A 20,337-nucleotide genomic window follows, 5' to 3' on the forward strand; every position below is an offset into this window, starting at 1 on the left:
CACCCCTTCTTTAACTATTCATCTATTGATGGACACTTGAGCTCTATGAAGAATTTTTTATTAAAAAGATACTTCTGGGGTGCCTGGGTGGCTCAGTGGGTTAAACCCTCTGCCTTCGGCTCAGGTCATGATCCCAGGGTCCTGAGATCGAGCCCCGCATCGGGCTCTCTGCTCAGTGGGGATTGCTTCCCCCCCTCTCTCTTCCTGCCTCTCTGCCTACTTGTGATTTCTCTGTCAAATAAATAAATAAAATCTTTTAAAAATAAATAAATAAGTAAAAAATAAAAAGATACTTCTTGCGAAACTAGGCAAACAGTAAAAAGATCAGTGTTTGCCAGGGGTTGGTGGAAAGATGAATAGAACACAAAGGATTTTGTGAAAATATTCTGTATGATACAATAATGATGGAAGCGTGTCTTTATACATTTGTCTAAACTCATGGAATATGTAACACTAAGAGTGAATCTTAATATAAACTATGGACTTTGGGTAACTATGATGTGTTATGTAGATTACCAGTTGTAATAAATGTACCACTCTCGTGGGGAATATTGATAATGGAGGAGGCTATACATGTGCTGGAGCAGGGGTATATGGGAAATCGCTCCTTCCTCTTAATTTTGCTGTGCACCTAAAACTGCTCTAAAAGAATTAAGGTGTGCGTTTAAGGTGTGCCTGGGTGGCTCAGTCACTAAGTGTCCGCCTTCCGCCGAGGTCATGATTCCGGGGTCCTGGGATGGAGTCCCACATCGGCTCCCTACTCAGCAGGAAGCCTGCTTCTCACTTTCCTACTTTCCCTGCTTGTGCTCCCTCTCTCGCTGTCTCTCTCTCTCTCTGTCAAATAAATAAATAAAATCTTTTTTAAAAAATTAAGCTTTTAAGATTAAGTTAAAAAAAAAAAAAAAACTTCAGGCCAAACCTATCTAAATTAATGTAGATCCAAATTCTTAACACAGAATTAGGGAAGGTATTTAGTTTACTGGCTACCATTTAACAATGTTAAATTGTTCCATCAAATTAATGTATATATCAAACACTCATATTTAAACAAAAAGCACTGTGTTTGTCGATAGTTACAATGTCTCCATCCTGTGCAGATTTCTATTTGTTTAAACCTTTAGCTAACCTTGGGCACTTTTGTTTTCTCCTTAATACCTTGGCTTGACTCCACACTCCTAATTTTCCTTCTATTTCTCTAGACTCTCTCTCTTTGTCTCCTTTATAGTATCCTTCTCTGCTATAAGGTCTTTATTTTTTTTTAAGATTTCATTTATTTGTCAGAGAGAGAGAGAGTGCACACAAGCAGGGGAGCAGCAGGTAGAGGGAGAAGCAGGCTTTCTGCTGAGCAAAGAGCCAGATGCAGGACTCCATCCCAGAACCCTTGGATCATGACCTGAGCTGAAGGCAGATGCTTCTGACTGAGCCACACAGGCATCCCTGCTACAAGATCTTTAAATTGGCCTTCCTTAAGACTGCTTCTAGGTTCTCTTCTCACACGAGGTGCTGTTACTAAGTGATCTCATTCACATTGTTTTTGCAACCATGACAAATCTTTATCTCCAGCAACAACCTGTACACTAGGTTTTAGACCCATACATCAAAATCTTTAGGATGTCCGCATTTGAAAGGCATTTCTAACTCACATATGAAACTGAACTTACAATCTTCTCTGCCTCTCCCTGTTCCACCTGCACCACAAAAAGTTCCTCCTCACAGCGCTCCCTATCTCAAAACAGGCATTTTTGGTCAACTTGGAAAACTGAATGTCACTTCAAACTTCTCACCCTCATCACTTCATTATATCCAAATATTAAGTGCTGTCAATTCTACCTACTAAGTATCTCTCAAATGTTTCCAATTCTCTCCATTTCTACTTCTATACTTTCCTAGTATATGCCACTATGATTTCTAACCAAGAATACTACAATGGCTTCTTAACTGTAGCCATAATAATCTTTCAAAAATGTAATTCTGGCAGTATGATTCCTTCACTAGACTACTTACCCTTCTTAGTATCAAGTGGCTTCATGGCCCTGGTCTGCAGTCTCATTTGTGGCCATACCTCCTTTGAATGCTAGCCTCCAACCACACTGAAGAGTGCACAGTACAAGCTCACAGCACATACTCTTTACTCAATCACTGACTAACAGCTACTCATCCTTCTGGTTGTGGCTTAAATAGATATCCACCTTCCTTAACACACTACTACCACAAATTTAATTTAAATTTCTCAACAACATACTACTTGAGCATACTATTATTTGCTTTAGGAACGTACTTACCATTGTTCATCTTAACTGGCCATTTACTTTTCCTGGTCCCCCAAATTCTGGCCATTAACCATTATAACTGGCATTCAGAATTATGTTTATCTTTTTCAATATTTTATTTCCAGCACTCAAAACAATGCCTGGTACATAGAAGGCACTCAAATACTTATGAGTGATGAGAAATTTTAGAAGTGCTCCAAACTTAAAAAGAGCCTATACCCCTGTAGGTTGTTGACTGCACAATGTTTCATATGCACAATAAACAATATTTCTATAAATTGCATTAGTAAGTTATAGAAATAAAAAAAATTAAGAACAGTATCTTTGTAGATTTTACACTAGGAACTACATATATGAAACATGTATTTTAAATGTAGCTATTCTTAACCTATTCTCCCATATTATAGCCACAAATATCTTATAGAAGTAATCATTTATTTCCTTAGCTTTCCCTTGCTAAGTGATTTTTGCTATGGGTTAGTAAGGATATCATAGCTTGACCTTTATTTGCCAGAAAATTCTCTCCTGTTGGTTCTTATGGAAATTTTGATTTGGGTCATAATGAAAGAAAACATGGAAAAAGTGAATTTTAAGAGGGATTTCAAAGGGACACAGGTCAATGAGACCAAGAAGAGAGGAGACTATATTAACTTTTGAAGCCCTGAAAGAATAAAAATTAAAATACTAAAACAATCAGAGCTAAAACAGACTTCACACATTACAACTTAGGACAGAAAGGAAAAAGGTAGATGGAAAAAAGATACATGAAGGAATTACTCATTAATGTAAGTGAAGAAATTCAGACTGGTAAAACACAATTCAATCATCTGTTAGTTATTAATTCAGTGGTGTCTGTGGGCGAACAGACAGACAAATAGACACACACATAATACTTATACCTTAGACAAAGAGACAAACAATGAAACAAATTAAATGCAGAATTACACTTAAGGATGACTGCTGTGAAGAAATCAAGAATAATGTCAGAGAACAATGGCATGTGGAAGGTCCACAGTTTAGAACTGGCTTATTAGCACATCTGACCATGGCCAGTCAGGGAAGACAGTGGTGAGCATCATGGTCAAGAGTCTGGATTTTATTATTAGTGCAATGGAAAACCACTGAAAAGTTTTAAGCCAGGAAAGAAAGATTTTCTTTTTCCTTTCTTAAAAGTAGGATGACTTAGACAGCATCCTATCCTTTTGTCAGATATCTTTCCAAAACAAATTCATCTTTTACTCAAATCTAAACCCAATTCTGCTATATGGAAAACAATATCAAAGATCATAATAGGACAGCATCATTTTTTTACATCAACTTCGGTTAACTATTTTAATTAATACCAATTTATTCAACAATAAAGCCAGGCACTCCCTTCTAGTTCTAAAACTCTATGATATTACAACAGAAAGAAAGGAAGATTAGGGACAAAACCAAAATTACAAGAGTCAAAAATGGAGTAGGCAGGATATTCTGAATGTCTTGGATTTTTTTTAAGTAGGTTACTAAATATTTTATCCCTGAAGATAGAAAGAAAGCTTTGAAACAGATATTATATAAAAAGCATTACATTAAGTAATTATCTGAATACTAAAAAAGCTGTAAGAAGGCATATAAAATTGAAGCTAAAAAACTCTGGCAATATGTAACAAAGTGCTATTCTCAAAAAAGACTTAATAGAGGAAAATGTTCTTTTCCTACAAATGAATAATCATAAATAGTTGAAAAAATATTTTGGGGTTTTTTATGGTTTCAACTGAATCACAGGTAACCTACCAATTTCTAATTAATACCCTTTGATCAAAGACCTTGGAATTTAAAGTAGTAAACTATGTATATGACCAAATAGGGCACAGAGAAATATGTTGTGATTTCTATGCTATTCTCCATTTAAAAAAGGAATTCAAGCAGTTTGATTCACATGGAAAATTCTGCACATATATATTCAGTTTCTTTTCTCCGTTCTCACCGAACTTCCAACACCATTCATGCAAAAAAACCAGTAAGAAGCAGTTTTCCTTTATTACTCCTGTGATGTGGCTATTTTTGCTCATGCTTTCCAGAATACTCGGAATCATTTGACTCAATAACGTACTGTTTGTTTATAAATGTTAAGATTCAGTTTTGAGAAATTGAAGACTTATTTATTAATGGAATCTATAACAAGAATAACAAAACTAAAAAACTTAACTTCTACAAAGGGAAACCACTGATTAAGTCCAGTGATTAACTACTTACAAAATGAGTCATCTATTTGCCATAAATTCCCTGGTGGGAAAAAATGTGTAAAAGGCTTCCAATACATGGAGATCCCCATGAAATGCATATATTAAAATAAACAAACACTAGAAAGGTGATGATTCTTCAAATAAATATGACAACCCTATTAAAATGCAACACATGTTTTTCTGCTAAAAGGAAATCTAGGAAGATGAAATAGAGGCTTCATATAAAATATTTACATATACAATGCACAAAACCCACTATGGTTAGTAACCTTCATGGCTTTCAAGAACTAGATATTTACATATCATTCTTTCTGCATGTGCGTGTACGAATGTGTGTTTTGTATATATTTTTAACAGTTGACAGCTGTTTTAGAGCATACAGAGATGCCAAGCTGAATGAGGGTCTTGATTACTTCAAGATTAGCTATCTAAAGTTTCTATTCATTTTAAGTGTTGTTAGTTGGAAGAGTCATTAGTCACTTCCTTGTCTCATAGAACATCAGCATACATTTACATTGTTAATGAACATTTGGGGTAAATGAATTAATGGCACTTTTAAACATCAATTCAGTCCTAATAACTTTGTATGTCATAGAAATGTTAGGCTAGGATATAAACGAAAAGCCTTTTCAGTAAAGGTAACTACTCATTCCTGCAAACAGTAAAGGATAAAATTAATTTAAAATGTTTTTAACCAGTTAAAATAAAAAAATAGAACCTCAGTATTTAATGAACGATACCAGAGAAAAATATGCACTTAAAAACAACAAAAACAAAAACAAAAACAAAAAAACCTGTATTCTAAACTAAGCAGATAAATCAGAAAATTTTGGTGAAATTATTTTATATACTTCTAACAAAAATGTATTTACTTTTAAAATAGCCACTTACAGAAGAGCTTGTGAAATAATTTGACTTATTTATTAGTGCTTCTTATAGATATTACATTTTTAAAAATCACCAGATGTACTATTCTTACCGCTGAAATTTTTAAGATGCTGAAGCTAAAATGAGACACACTAACATTTCTTATATTACCAAAACCTTGAACAATCTTTTTGAGACCTCTTCAATAAACACATAAATAAAAATAAAAAGTAAAATCACAAAAACAACTTGTAGGGCAAACTATACTATTATAAAAATTTTTATTTATTTGAGAGACAGCATGCGGGCATGCATACCCAAGAGAGCACATAAGCAGGGGGAGTGGCTAGCAGAGGGAGAAGCAGGCTCCCCACTGAGCAGGGAGTTGGAGACAGGGCTCAACCCTAGGACCCTAAGATCATGACTTAAGCCAAAGGCAGACACTTAACAGACTGAGCTGCCCATGTGACCCCAAATTATACTATTTTCATTGAAAACAACAACGGCATTTGTATGACGTGGAAGGCAGTAAAGATGCACAGAAACCATAAACACACTCCATAAAGTCAAGTTTTGTGCACTAAAGAAATAGTTTAACGAATCAATCATTTTTTACAATTTCCAAAACACAGTAGTAGACTTTTATACCAACATAGAAAAAGAATTTGTATCTGAAGTAAACAAAATATATGTGAATCACTTTAACTGTGATTTTTAAAAATAGACATCATAATCCTGATGTATATATTTTATGAGCAAAAAATTACAAGTAGCAACCTGAGTCAATGAATCAACTAAAAATAAAGATAAGGCTTTAAGAATTTGCACAAACTGACCGCTTCCTTTTTCAAGATACTCTATTATTACCAATATGGAGAATACAAAACAGAGTTCTGAAACATACACATTTGATAAATTTTTATAAGGCATGTGCTGAATACAGTTTACCTCTTAACAGTCTCTTTTACTCTTTCAACAATTTCAGTGAATAGATCTTTAAAAGTAAGACACAAATTTCAATTAGTTTAAAAGAGAGAGATAGAGAAGAGAGAATGAGGCAAGTCTATTATCCCGGAATAACATCAACTTACTTTTAAAGGCAAGAAATTGCTAAAAAATGAACACCAGAAGCTCAGACTTCTTTAAAAGATGCTTGACAAAGGCCATTTGTATTTCAAAATCCCTATGCTGAACTAACTGTTTAAGTTCATAACTTTTTTTAAAAGAATGACAGTGCATTAAATATTTGGCTAATGCTTCTGTCTATAATTGGAAGTTGACGTTTTGTGGTATTCATTAGTGTCAGAGTGCTCTCTACCTATCCAGGTAAGTGTGCTTCAAGATGCCCTGTTCAGCTTCATGTAAAGAATTACATACAGAAGGCAGGCAGAGCTAACTAGAGACTCATAGCAGTTTTCCAGTAACCACAGAATGTATCTAATACAAAACTCACCTCCAGTCTTGTTTGAGTAATTCGACAAGGGATCGATGCCCACTTCTTGTTCTTCTGGCTGCAGAGGGTGTCTAGTTTCAGATAAGGAATGATACATTTTGAGAACTGGACAATGTGACCAAAAGTAACTACCTGGGATATTTAAAAAGAGAGAGAGAGGGAGAGAGAAATTATATTTTTTCTTTTTGCTATGACTAGGAATAAGTACAAGATTGAAATGATTAAATGAGCATTACAGACATTAACAAGTTTTCCACAGGCTTCAGGGACTGTTAGAACACATTGGCAGGCATATGCAAAGAAGCAAAAAGTGGCACAAAATTTCCATTTCAGCAAATTCTCCCTGAATTTGAACTTCACTGGTAACCTTTACCTCAATGTTCAATCACATGTATTTTCAACAAACTTCTGCACAAAAAGTTGAATTGTAAGTTAAATTACTGTCCCATATGTAACATCATTTTGTTTCAATGCCAAAACAATACCCATTTACAACAGAAAATTTCAAAATACCGAAAATATAGCAAACTAAAATCATTCACAATTGTGTTAGCTAAAAACAGTAGCCCTGTTAACATTTCATTTTATTACACTATCTTTCCTGGTTTTGTTATGGCATTTAAAATATATATTTTTTTAAATTGATCTAACATACTAAGTATTCTGATTATGTAAGTTATTGTGGGTATCTTCTATCCCATAAAAAAAGACTATCTTATCACTGCAAATAGACCCCTAGTATTCCATTAAATAGCTATAACAATTTATGTAACCAATTCCTTACTAGTAAACAGAATGCTTTCAGTTATTCGACACTATACACAGTTTCACAATGACTATCTTTTAGTGATATCTCTATGCCAATCTATGATTATTTTTTTAAGATAAATTTTTATGTCACTGCTGGACCAAAATAAGTATTTAAAAAAATAAGACTCTATGATAAGTTTGGCAAATTATGCTCTAGAAAGATCTGTACATAGAACGATTCAGTCCCCTGGACTCTCATTAACAATCGGAATGGGTAATTCATTTTATCAACCAGTGTGATAGTCAAATTTTATATATTGCATTTGCTTGATAACTAGTGAGATTCTAAAGATGCATATGTTTTCTCTGACATTTATTTATCTTTTGTGGATGGAGTTTATTATTATGATTGTCTTCATAATTTGTAAGCATGCTTTAAATACTAAGAATATTAAACCTTTGTCATGTGATACAAATATTTTTCTCAGAGTGTGTCTGTCTTCAAATAACATGGTATTTTTGTGACATAAGTAACTTTTTCATTTCTGTGCACCCAAATATATCTATATCTCCTTTACGGTTTCTACTTCTAGTATTATTAATGCTTACAAAGGCAAGATTATATGAATAACCACATACTTTTTTACACATTTTGAAAGCTTTCCTCCTAGGTTCTGATTTTTATAAATGATTCCATTTAAACAAAGATGTTTTTAATTAATTACTATTGAACTTTTAAGCTACACTAACTACTCATAAATTTTCTGTCTATAAGGTACATATAATCTTCCCAAATCAGAATCTTCAAAAAAAATAAAATAAACTGGTCTCACTAATTTTCATCCAAAATAATGTAACACATGAAATTTCAAGTTTCAAGAGAAGGCAGAGACATGATATAGAAAGAGTAAATGAGGAAGAATAAGTTGGAAAAGCAAGCCCAACCAAAATAAGTATATAATTTTACAAGATATAGGATATTTACCCGAGAAAAGGTTCCAGAGAAGCCCATGAATATACAAATCCTTGACCAGCCTCTTCCCAACACAACATGCTCCTCTATCCTGCTTAGTTTCTCCCTAAAACTTTCACTTCGTAAAATACTCCTATACATTTTCTGAGTTTTACCAGAACTCTCCAACTCACAGTCAGATGGTAAAAAATTCCTTTCCATCTCAGGCTGTTGCTAAAACAAAAGCAAAAGGGTAGGTAAAACTAATATTACAGAAAGTGGGAAAACTCTCATTGCCAACATACAGGGAGAATTTCTAAAGCCATAAATCAAGTCCTAAAGGCATAAATCTAGACAGCCATCCATTATGTGCTTCCTATGTTTGCAAATATTTAGCACTTAAAATACTGAAGGAATTCTAGGGAATATAATCTAGTAGAGGGCAGCAAAAAGTAAATGATCAGTTATATATATTACAAAGCAGAATCTGATTAATTTTGCTGATTAAGCAAGATTAAAGCAGATTAAGAAATAAAGTCCTCTGCTATGGAGTAGTAAGGACCACCAAACTCAAATTCCTAACAGGGCCAAGCAAAAAGCAGTATTAATTGAAATGAACATCTACTGAGAAATGAATATAAGTCAAAACCATTGTAAATGCTTCATGTATATTCATCATTTCATCCTCCCAACAGTCCTACTGACATACCTGCCTCACTGTTTTCATTTTACCAAAGAGAAAACTGAGGTACAAAGAGATTAACTCATTTGTCTACAGTCACACCAGTAGTAAATGTTGAAGTCAGAATTTGAACCTATCTTGTCCAGCTCTAGAGCTCACATTCTTTTTTTTTAAGATTTTATTTATTTGAGAGAGAGAGAGAAAGAGCGAGCGAGCGAGAGCACATGAGAGGGGAGGTCAGAAGGAGAAGCAGACTCCCCATGGAGCTCAGAGCCTGATGTGGGACTCGATCCCAGGACTCCGGGATCATGACCTGAGCCGAAGGCAATTGCTTAACCAGCTGAGCCACCCAGGTGCTCCTAGAGCTCACATTCTTTACTCCGGCACTATATTTGGCTCTCAGTAAGTAAATGAGACAAACAGACAAGGTATAAAACAAAGTGGTACAAGAGGTCGGGGTCTGTGAATGACTGAAAACACCCTTTACTCTGCTTCAGCTTACTCAAGACAAGCTAGAAAACCATTATTTTATGTGAAATCTCTTTAAAGTATGGGCAAATAATTGGAATTAAAAAAAAAAACTGTGGAATAGATTAAACACATGTCAAAATTGTATTTTGCCTATGGACAACTACTTTAATGTTAAAATTCATCCTCATACATTTTGTTATACTTTTGAAAATACAAGAGAAAACATTTGAAAATGCATTCTAAGTTAACTGCCAGATTTCCATAAAATGTCTTTAATATCCTAGACATGTTTTCATATCATTACCTTAATTTTTTAATTTTTATAGTACACTTCCACTGTTACAGACTTCACATACCTAAGATACACAAATAAGGGAATTTTATATACTTTGAACTTTATGAGAGATAAACAAGTAATTACCAAACTGATATCAAAGTATATGTTTAAAAAGAACATTAAAAAAAAAACACCTTTCTAGCTAAAATAAGATACTCCACAACATGATGATGCTCATATATTCATTCAAGATTTTCAAAGATACTTAAGGTCTTTTTGACTTCTTAGAGAAAGTTAGGTTCAAGAAGTCACTCACTATTTTCAGCTTTAATAATAATTCTTTAGAAACCAATGCCTATGGTTATAATCTAAAACCAACATATAAAGTTTACCAAATATACCAGTCTACAATTATTCTGTACAATTAGGCATCCATGATATTCTGATTTATTATGCCTATAGATTGAAACTGAATCACTAAAATTCTTTCATATTCAAATGAGGCAAACTGAACAGTAATAATGAGTTTTTTTATTTTCAAGAAACCTGTTGAAGAAAAGGTTTGCATGATGCTCTTACTTTTAACTATGGATTTAAAAAATAATCTTGTTCAAAAGCAACTTATTAAGCAGGCGCTGCTTTGCTTTTTGTTGTTTGGTTATAAATACAAAGGCTATTTTAGCTTTCTAGAATAAAAAACATTTAAGTGCAGGTTGGCTACTGCTATTTTGATGACCTTATAAAACCACAATATAGTGTTGCGTTTAAATGTGAAGTAATTTTCTTAAAAACTTTCCAATTTGGGGGCACCTGAGAGGCTCAGTGGGTTAAGCCGCTGCTTTCGGCTCAGGTCATGATCTCAGGGTCCTGGGATCAAGCCCCGCATCAGGCTCTCTGCTCAGCGGGGAGCCTGCTTCCCTCTCTCTCTCTCTCTGCCTGCCTCTCTGCCTCCTTGTGATCTCTGTCTGTCAAATAAATAAATAAAATCTTTAAAAAAAAAACAACTTTCCAATTTGTTTTGTGACTATGCCAACAGTAAAAATATTTGACTACTACAAAGAAGAATATCAAAGGTTTTTAAACAAATGTGTCTATATTCATTTAATCACTATTATGAATAATCTTTTACCTATAAATATCAGATCATAGGAAAATATTTGATAAAAATTTAAATAAAGAATTAAGGGAACTTTTTTAACTTGAAAATTTTAAGATAATCACTATTAAAGGTCAAAATGACATAAACATTTTAAAAAGCACACTATATCATTACATCTTGTATTTATATTACAAACCCAGACTTCTATTTTTGGTAGGCCTTAATCTTCTCTATACAAAAGGCAGATGGAAAAATATCTAGAGTAAGTGACTACTAAAATTCCTAAGTGATGGATTTCAGTTTTCTTAAATAATGTCACTCTATCTCAAGAATTTCCCTGACAAAACCCTGAGAATTTTTAAAACTGAAGGCAATCTTATTTTTTCTAATTTAGAACACACAGCAATATACCTTCCAAGACTTGCAAAAGGAGATATCCCTTCTTTGCTACATTACTATAAATAACAGTTAAATTTCCTGCTTCACATAAACTCAAAATTCACAAAACTCAAAACTGGTTGTGCAATATGGTTTTACTGCTATCCTGGTCACAGGAATTGACACTTTAGGCTGAACCTGCCATTTAAAATCCAAGACTAATCTTAAGGACAATTATATTGGCTTTACAAATCTGGTTCTTGCAATATTAAATCTTAGGATAAAAGTGATCTGCCTGAAAGAAGGGAAGTCTTGTGAAAACAGTTAATATTTAATGAGAGGGTAATAGTTTAGCACTAAGGCTTAGATGACAGTTTTAAAGTATATTTGATAAAATATCAAAACAATATTATTTTCTTTGTCAAGTGAAGCAATACAAGCAGTATCAAGTGAAAGATCTCAAATTCTTAGCATTATACAGATAAAAGGACAGGTCAGATCAATACAGTTTTTTTTTTTCCTTTTAAAATGGTATCACATCAACAAAGCCTCTGGAAAAATAATTTATTCCCTCTGAATCTGAAGTTCTATGTATTTCAATGTGCATTCACTCTTTCACAGCTTCTAATACATAGGCAGAGAATTAGCATTCTGAATTGTGTCTTCTAAGGACATCCATATTCAGAAAAGCTCATATAAGCATACCTCATACATTTAAATTCTTGACTGATGGTAAACTTAAAAGTCAAACACTGAAATGACAGAGTAATATTACTTTACATAAAGATATCTCCTATAAGAAAAACATATCAAAGAGCTTAAATGAACTATTTCCAGAGCACGGTTATGAAAGGGGGAGAGGATAGAGCATGAGTAAGTACCTGTCACAGATAGCATGCATTTACCATGATGGGTATATAACCTAAAACATGACATCTTGGCTATAAAAGCAACAAACTTTGATAGAAGCTGTATTTTCATAATTAAGAGAGAGTAACTGAACATTATCTATAGAATTTTCTATTTTAAAAAAAACCTCTTCTATTCAAAGATGTTGGCAGCTAGAGGTAAATCTGATGTTTGGGAATAATGATGTTCTAAAGTCTTCATCATAAGAAGAGAAGAAGGTATGAAAGGAGGAAGGAAGAAAGAACGAAAGAAAAAGAGAAGAAGGAAAACAAAGAAAGAGACAGAATAAAGTTCCATTTTTATATCTGGCCAATCTTTAATGCAAGAGGGTTACTTTGGACTTTAAATAAGTTAATTAAGTATTAAAATCAATCATCTGAAAGTCTTAATATTTAATATTGGTTAGATTGTGTATCAAAGTAGTTTTATTATTTATTTACTCCAAACCTTTCCAGAATACTTCATCTGACAACAGGGGGTCTGTTTCTCACAAGATAAATGCATTTACAATGCCAAATAAATTATATATAAAAGCATTTGTCTTAATACATGTCATTCAGTATTAAATATCACTCATTGGTAAAATCTTGAAAACCTAATTCACTTTTACCAACCACACAATTGTACCATCTAAGTGTTGCCAATTAAACAGGTATAGGAATACATAAGGGTCTACCATCCTAAGAACAATGAAGACTTATTTCTTATAGTTTCCAGGCTATCAGAACAAGATGTTTATAGTAAACAATCTACTACAGAAATAAACTAGATTCATAAACAATATATATAATCAGAAATAAGTGAATGTAGGAAATGTTCACAGGTGGGCTTAAATATTTCATATTACAAAATAAGAATATATTTGGCCTTTCAAATATTTAAATGCTATACAATAATAGAAACTAGCAGTTGTGACTATACAAAAGGAGAGAAAATTGAGCATTATAAAAAGTTAAAGTTGTCTAACAAAAAGCTCTCCATAGTGTATCCTCATTTGGTTTCAGAGTTCTCTAGAACAGACGCTCAAGATGCAAAGACTGGGAAAGTAGCTTAGCCTAGTGCTCAAACCTTTTGTTATTACACAGCCATACCAAAATACTTCCAGTTGTTACTGTCCCTATTTTATATAGAGAACACCTCTAGCCTTTAAACTATTCAGTCAGGTTTTCATAAAATCAAGGTAACTATAACAATTAGGAGTTCAAGAAGAATGAGCAATATTTGAAAAGAGAAAACCTTTTTGAAATGTCAGCCTTGAACATCAAAATTATACAGAATGATGAGGAAGTAGGCTTATATTGCATATAAATACGAGAGCCTATTAGGCTGCATTTAATTACCAGTTCAAACAACAACCTGATCTAACCTCTGACAAGTAAAATAAATGTTCTGAATAATTTAACTAAAGTAAACATTTGCTGTTAATGCTAGCTAATTATAGTAAGAGCTGGAAAGAGAGAGGAAAAGAGATGACGAAGAGAAGGGAAGAAAAAGGGAGATGAATTTTTTTTAATTAATACTGAGATCTGCACTCTTCATTGAAACATGATTATTTTCAATGAACTTAACTCACATAAAAGGGCAAACTTAGTCAAATACAGTTGCTTTATAAGTACTCAGATAAAGAAGCAATATGGTTGATTAGAGATTTTATTTTTTCATTGGTAAAAATCACAAGACTACCACAAGATAGGAAAACTATGTACAGATGAATTAAGGTACAACCACCCCTCTACACCCAAGGAGCTCAAAGTTTAGTGAGGAAAGAGCCCAGGAAATAAGTGGCCAGACTAAGCATTAGCTAATTAGCTAAAATTATTAATTTAAATAAAGTAAAACTATGGATGCCCAGTTAAATTTGAATTTCAAATAAACAATAAAAGAAGTATCTGTAACATACTTATCCTACAAAATTATCCATAATTTATCTGAAATTAAAATTTGATTGTGCATCCCGTACTTTAACAAGCCTATCAGTAGATAAATGAGAATGAGCATCTATGGTAAAATATGTGGTATTCTCATTACAGAAGCCCCAGGATTAAATGAGATGAAAACTCTGAGAGTAAGATCCCCAAAAAACTAACCCAAAAGCAGGAGAGTGTTGTTTTTCCAGAGCTACTATCTAGTTATCACTAATTAGTAATCACTGACGGGAAAGACCAAGATATACTACTCAAATGACCTGGCCCCGCAGCAACTTGTCTTTTAATTTCCCTAAGTAACTGCAAAGAAATATAATAATGAAGAAATGAACAAACCAACTTCTTAATGGAAATCATCACCTACCAAATGCAGAAAATGAAACAACCCAACAAAAATCTAAGTACCACTGGGGACCCTGCTGAATGGAGATAGAGTACATGACTATTCTTACAGTGAGATTATCTTTACCACTAAGGAACACAGATGCATTTAGAAAACAGAAACAAAACAAACAAACAAACAAAAAACAAAGAAGACTGAACTTTGTTAACTTGTTGAGACCACTCTTACTCAAATATATAACAGATTCACTCTCATATTGTAAATAAAATGTTAATAATATTCATGATACTGCATAAGGATCTGGGGTATGTTAAGCTCTGAGTGTGACCTTAAATTTTAAAAAAATAATGCGTACTGTGAAGACATACTCCATATGAAAAACTCCAATTTAACTGATTAGTAACTTCAAAAATGACTAGCTTATTTGCTCATGGTAAGTAGTAGCTTCTATATATTTGGGCATAAGAAACAAGAAGCCTCAGTATGAATGTAAAAATGTTTCGGTTATAATAGAATATCATCATTATTTATAGAGACAAGAAAAGCTGCAACTCTCCAACTTGATGACATATATATAGATTTTTCTATAATTGATAACAAAATGATAGTCACTTAAAATAGTAACTTACTGTAAAATAATGAATTTGAGCTTCAATGGAAAGTGATAGGACTTGAGAGATTCTCTCAGTCTTTGCTAGCCATGTAACAGTCCCATCTTTACCTAAGAGACTTGTGTACATATAACTTTTCTCTGTATGTTTTCTAACACCAAAACCACTTAGCTGTCCATGTTATAAAAAAAAAGATATATATGTATAGCTTAAAAATGTAAAAATTATGGGCCCTCAAAATGAGACTAAAACTGTCTACATTTCACTTACAAGAGAGTAAGTTTCAAGCACTACTAAAATCAAAGATAAAGAAAAAAGGGTTAGGTACAAAAAACAGAAGATGATACAGTGTCCACATGATATCCTGATGACACAAAGCATAAGGGTTCTATGGCTACTACTGAAGAATTTTTCAAGACATCAATGCATACTGAAAAACCAGAAAAACTCTGTAAATGCCATGTAGAACAAGTGAAGACCTGAAAGGGTTGATGAAAGAGTGCAATTAACAAAACAGTAAGTATACAAATAGTAATGTGGATGTACACAGGGACAACAGAAAGGCTACACAAACCCTATTCCAACTGCCAGAGACTTTTACTACAAAAGTAATACATACTTCTTCCCGTGTATATACTTTAGCAAGAAGAAAGTAGCATGCTTACTCCAAAATTTCAGTGACTATCACAATAAGTCTTTAAAAGATTAGTACATTAAATTAGATATAAAGACTTCTCACCACACTGATTTAAATGAAAACATTGCATGATTTCTAAAATTTTGATAATGTATGCCTAAACCTCAGCAAACACTTTAAAGGTAGATTACAAACTTCATGCTACCCTTTACCCATTTACAAAACAATGACACAGTCACTTGGAATCACAAGGTGCTATTTAGGGGCACCTGGGTGGCTCAGTGGGTTAAGCCTCTGCCTTTGGCTCAGGTCATGATCTCAGGGTCCTGGGATCGAGTCCCGCATCGGGCTCTCAGCTCGGCAGGGAGCCTGTTTCCTCTCTCTCTGCCTGCCTCTCTGCCTACTTGTGATCTCTCTCTGTCAAATAAATAAATACAATCTTTAAAAAAACAAAAACAAAACAAGGTGCTGTTTATACATTGAGTTAAATAAATAGAGATGTGAAGCTCTGAAAACTATTTAGGGCCTGGAAATTTTATCTTAATTTCTAATGGAACCAAACAGGATCAAGTACTTCAAGTGACATTATCATAAAATAATTTTTTCCTAAAGAGGCTTTTGAAACCAGTAAGAATTTCCCCCAAAGTCCAAATATACTCACTTTCACTTAAGTACATTTTTACAAAATCTTCCTTAGCAAAAAAAAAAAAAAACCTTATAACTTTAAAAACCATAAATACGTAATATTTTAAATACCTAGGATTTTAAATCCTAGAAAAATCAAGTAAAAGATTAAGATAGCTAGTTATTTTTAGTATCGTAGGAAGACTTTATCCAAGTAGTATTTTTTACTAAATATTTTTACTTAGTATTTTACTAAATATTTTTATTTAGTAGTTTTTACTAAATATTTTTAAAAGTCCACTTGTTATTTAAGTATGATAAGTGACAATAGTGGTCAAAGCAGTAAACTTACATAATTATACAAATACATTGGTATGACCTTTTATCTTTGTCATACTTGAGAAACTAATATTTTGCCTTCTAGTATGATCTGAATTATTTTTATATGTCACACACACTCTCCTGGAACACCAGGATTATTCTCTACAAAATCATTCTAACAATTTACTGACAGAAGAGTGTTAACACTCAAAATACATGAAAAGTAATCTGTATTTTTCAGTTACTACTAGAACTTCACAATGGACATACTGACTGAAATTCTTGATATACTTATTTAAACCATCTCATTTCAAAAATTATTTTATTGAGTACCCTGTGGAAGTCTGTGCAAAACAGTAGTTGTGAGCCCACAGGCAAGCCACATATGTGTATCTATAGTTAAATAAGCAACCAAATATAAAAGTGGATCATGAAAGAATTTTCAAGAGAATCATATTAGCACAAAACTAAATTTTAGGATATCATATCTTAACATCTAATGCAATCTTATTTTGATGAATTTAGTAATTTTAACCTAGAAGTAAAATTGCTAGATCAAATTGTTTGCCTACCTTTAACAAAATATTGCCAAACTTCTACCCAAAGTACTTTATGTGTTGGTATGGGACAGTTTCTATTTCTCTACATCCCTGCTAGCACTCAGTATCATGAGCCTCTTTCCCCCGCCCCACAATCTGAGTGGTATAAAGCAGTATCTCATTGTGGTTTTAATTAGCATCTCCCTGACTACTACTTTTTTTTTTTTTTTTAAGATTTTATTTATTTATTTGACAGAGAGAGAGAGCAAGAGAGGGAATACCAGCAGGGGGAGTGGGAAAGGGAGAAGCAGGCTTCCTGCTGAGCAGGGAGCCCGATGTGGGGCTCGATCCCAGGACTCTGGGATCATGACCCGAGCCAAAGGCAGATGCTTAACAACTGAGCCACCCAGGTGTGCCTCCCTGACTACTTCTTGATTGAAAATCCTTTCATCTGTTCTATTAGTCAGAATTCTCCAAAGAAACAAACGAACAGAAGAAAAAGTAGCAGAAAGAGAGAAGAATAGAAGAAAAAGTAGCAGAAAGAGAAAGAGAGAGGTTTTTTTTAAATAAGGAACTGGCAAATTCAATCTGCAAAGTTAACGGGAAGGTGGGCTGGAGATCCAGGAAGAGCCAATGCTCTATTTCAAAGGCTGTCAGATAGGAGAAGCCAATGATATGGCTTGAAGGCTATCAGAAAGACAGGCTGTAGATTAATTCCAAGTCAGTCTGCTGTCGAATTCCTTTGGCTAGGGGTAAGGTCAGCCTTTTGTTCTATTCAGGCATTCAACTGATTAGATGAGGTCCACCCACATTAAGAGGGCCAATCTACTTCTGCCCATTTAAATATTAATTTCATCCAAAACACCCTCACAAAACCACCTACGATAATGTCTGACCAAATATCTAGGAACCCTCTGTGGCCCACTCAAATTGACCCATAAAATTAAACATTCATATCTACTTACTAGCGTTTGGGTCTCCTTTTCTAAGCACTGCCTGTTCATGTCTTTTGCCCAATTTTCAAGTATGTGGTCTTTTGCTTAGTAATTTATAGGATTTAAAAAAAAATAAATCAAGGATACACAGTAATTTTAATACAGTATTAAAAATCAGAAGTATAGTGTAAATTAAGTGATCATTCATGTATACTTTAAATGGTCCCCATATGGCAAATAATGTTGCAGCATGCATTCAGAAAAGAATGATTTAAATAAACCCAAATTTTCCTTTGTAAATATGGTACAATGAACAATAGATTATGTTCCTGAACAAAACAGAAATAAAGAATGATTATGATAATTTGTTCCATGCATTCTCTATGCTGAGAGGTATGCAGTACTGATAATTACTGATATTTTACTGAATGCTTAGTAAATGCCAGCCAGACACTGCGCTTTATGTTATTATCCCATTCAATCTCCACAGCATCTTATCAGAAAGGCATCATTATCATCCCTATATTATATATGTAGCTATTGAAACTAGCAGGTTAAGGATCTCAGCTCAATGGCACAACTAAGTGGCTGGGACATGAATGCAGACTTCTTTAAAAATTCATTTTAAGACATCCCTACTGGCTTCCCACTATGTATATTAGTTCTAAGAAAGGAACTCCAAGGAATAAAGAATGAGGAAAGACAACATCCTTGCTATCTTAACACTTAGAATCTGATAGGAGGCAGAATATAGAAAACGTACACACCATGTAATGCAGGACGGAATCCCATAGCAAAGGAGATGTATTAGAAGAGTTCTAACTCTGAGACGTCAAGGGATAATCATGGTTCCATAATGCCTGCTTACATATAAATACACCTACAGGTTCTCAATACCTTTCATGATCTACCCACAACTATCTTTCTAATCTTTTCCTTCATACCCTTTCATTCTTTAAAGACACCCAATTTTCTCCCATCTCTATTTATTTGAGCAACTAGCCTCGGTCAAGAAAACCTATCACACCCATTCCTCTCTCTCTCTGAAATACTTCTTTAAAACAACAAAACAAAACAACCACTCTTCTATTCTCATGATCTGGCAAATAACAGTAAATATTATTGACCAAGTATCTATCAGACCCAATCCCACTAATCACTTCCCAAAGTTCATCTCAATGGCGGCTCCTCTCTGAAATGTTCCCTAACTCAATTCCATTCTGCCAGTTAAATGAGCAAATTCAGAAACTAGATCATATAAAATTTAATCCCATATTTCAACTTCTAATAAGGAAAAAGTGAACAAAACAGGTTTTCTGTCTTCCAAGGGATTCAAAAGACAAGAACAGCTCAAGGAAGAAAAGCACCCGCTCCTATAATGCACTAGCATCACATTTCTTTCCACTACCATGCTTTACTATTCCCGCAAAAGGAAATTTCCATAATCTACTTTTGTTGACACCAGTGATAGAGTCACATTTTCTAGGCTCAAATTGAGGAAACGCCTTTATTAACTCTCTGACCTTAGGTAAACTGGATAAACTTTGTCTCTCAGTTTCCTCAAAGTAATATGAGAGATATCTATTTCACAGGTTTTGTGAGGATTAAACAAACAAACCTAAAGAACTCAGAAAAATACTGGGCACATACATAGTAAGCACTCAATAAATACTAGCTATTATTGTTATTACTATCACCACCACACTGCCACTGCTCTGATGGTGATGTTTACACAATTAGGTTATTAGAATGAGAGCAAAGACAGAAGGGTACTTATAGTTCAAAAACACAAAACCTTCAAATATCCCTTAAGATTTGTCCTCTACCTTATACACTGCAATTAGATTTCACATTATATTTTCTCAATTTGTTTACTGAGAAAGAAGGAAGCAGAAATTGGAGAAAGCAGGGACTGCACAAGTGTAGCATACATTCAACTTAGAAAATATGTGTTGAATCCTCCTGTATGTATGTATGTATGTATGTATGTATGTAGCAACCAGTCTAGAAGGTCATCATTTAGAAATGATCCAGACAGTCCAAGTCTCTGTCTCCAGAAAATTTAC

The 20,337-nt window shown here is 33.6% G+C and overlaps 1 protein-coding gene across 3 annotated transcripts in view; it reads right to left on the reverse strand.

The window, feature by feature from the left end:
• TBC1D5 (TBC1 domain family member 5) overlaps nt 1-20,337 on the reverse strand; it is a 543,265-nt gene that overhangs the window by 333,983 nt on the left and 188,945 nt on the right. For all 3 annotated transcript variants that reach the window (XM_080807878.1, XM_080807881.1, XM_080807879.1), the window contains one exon: nt 6,819-6,950. In XM_080807878.1, the coding sequence (XP_080664004.1) occupies nt 6,819-6,915 (97 nt within the window). In that variant the 5' untranslated portion in view covers nt 6,916-6,950. The remainder of the gene's footprint in view (nt 1-6,818; nt 6,951-20,337) is intronic.

Source organism: Martes martes, assembly GCF_963455335.1.
Source record: "Martes martes genome assembly, chromosome: 1".
Lineage (NCBI taxonomy): Eukaryota > Metazoa > Chordata > Mammalia > Carnivora > Mustelidae > Martes > Martes martes.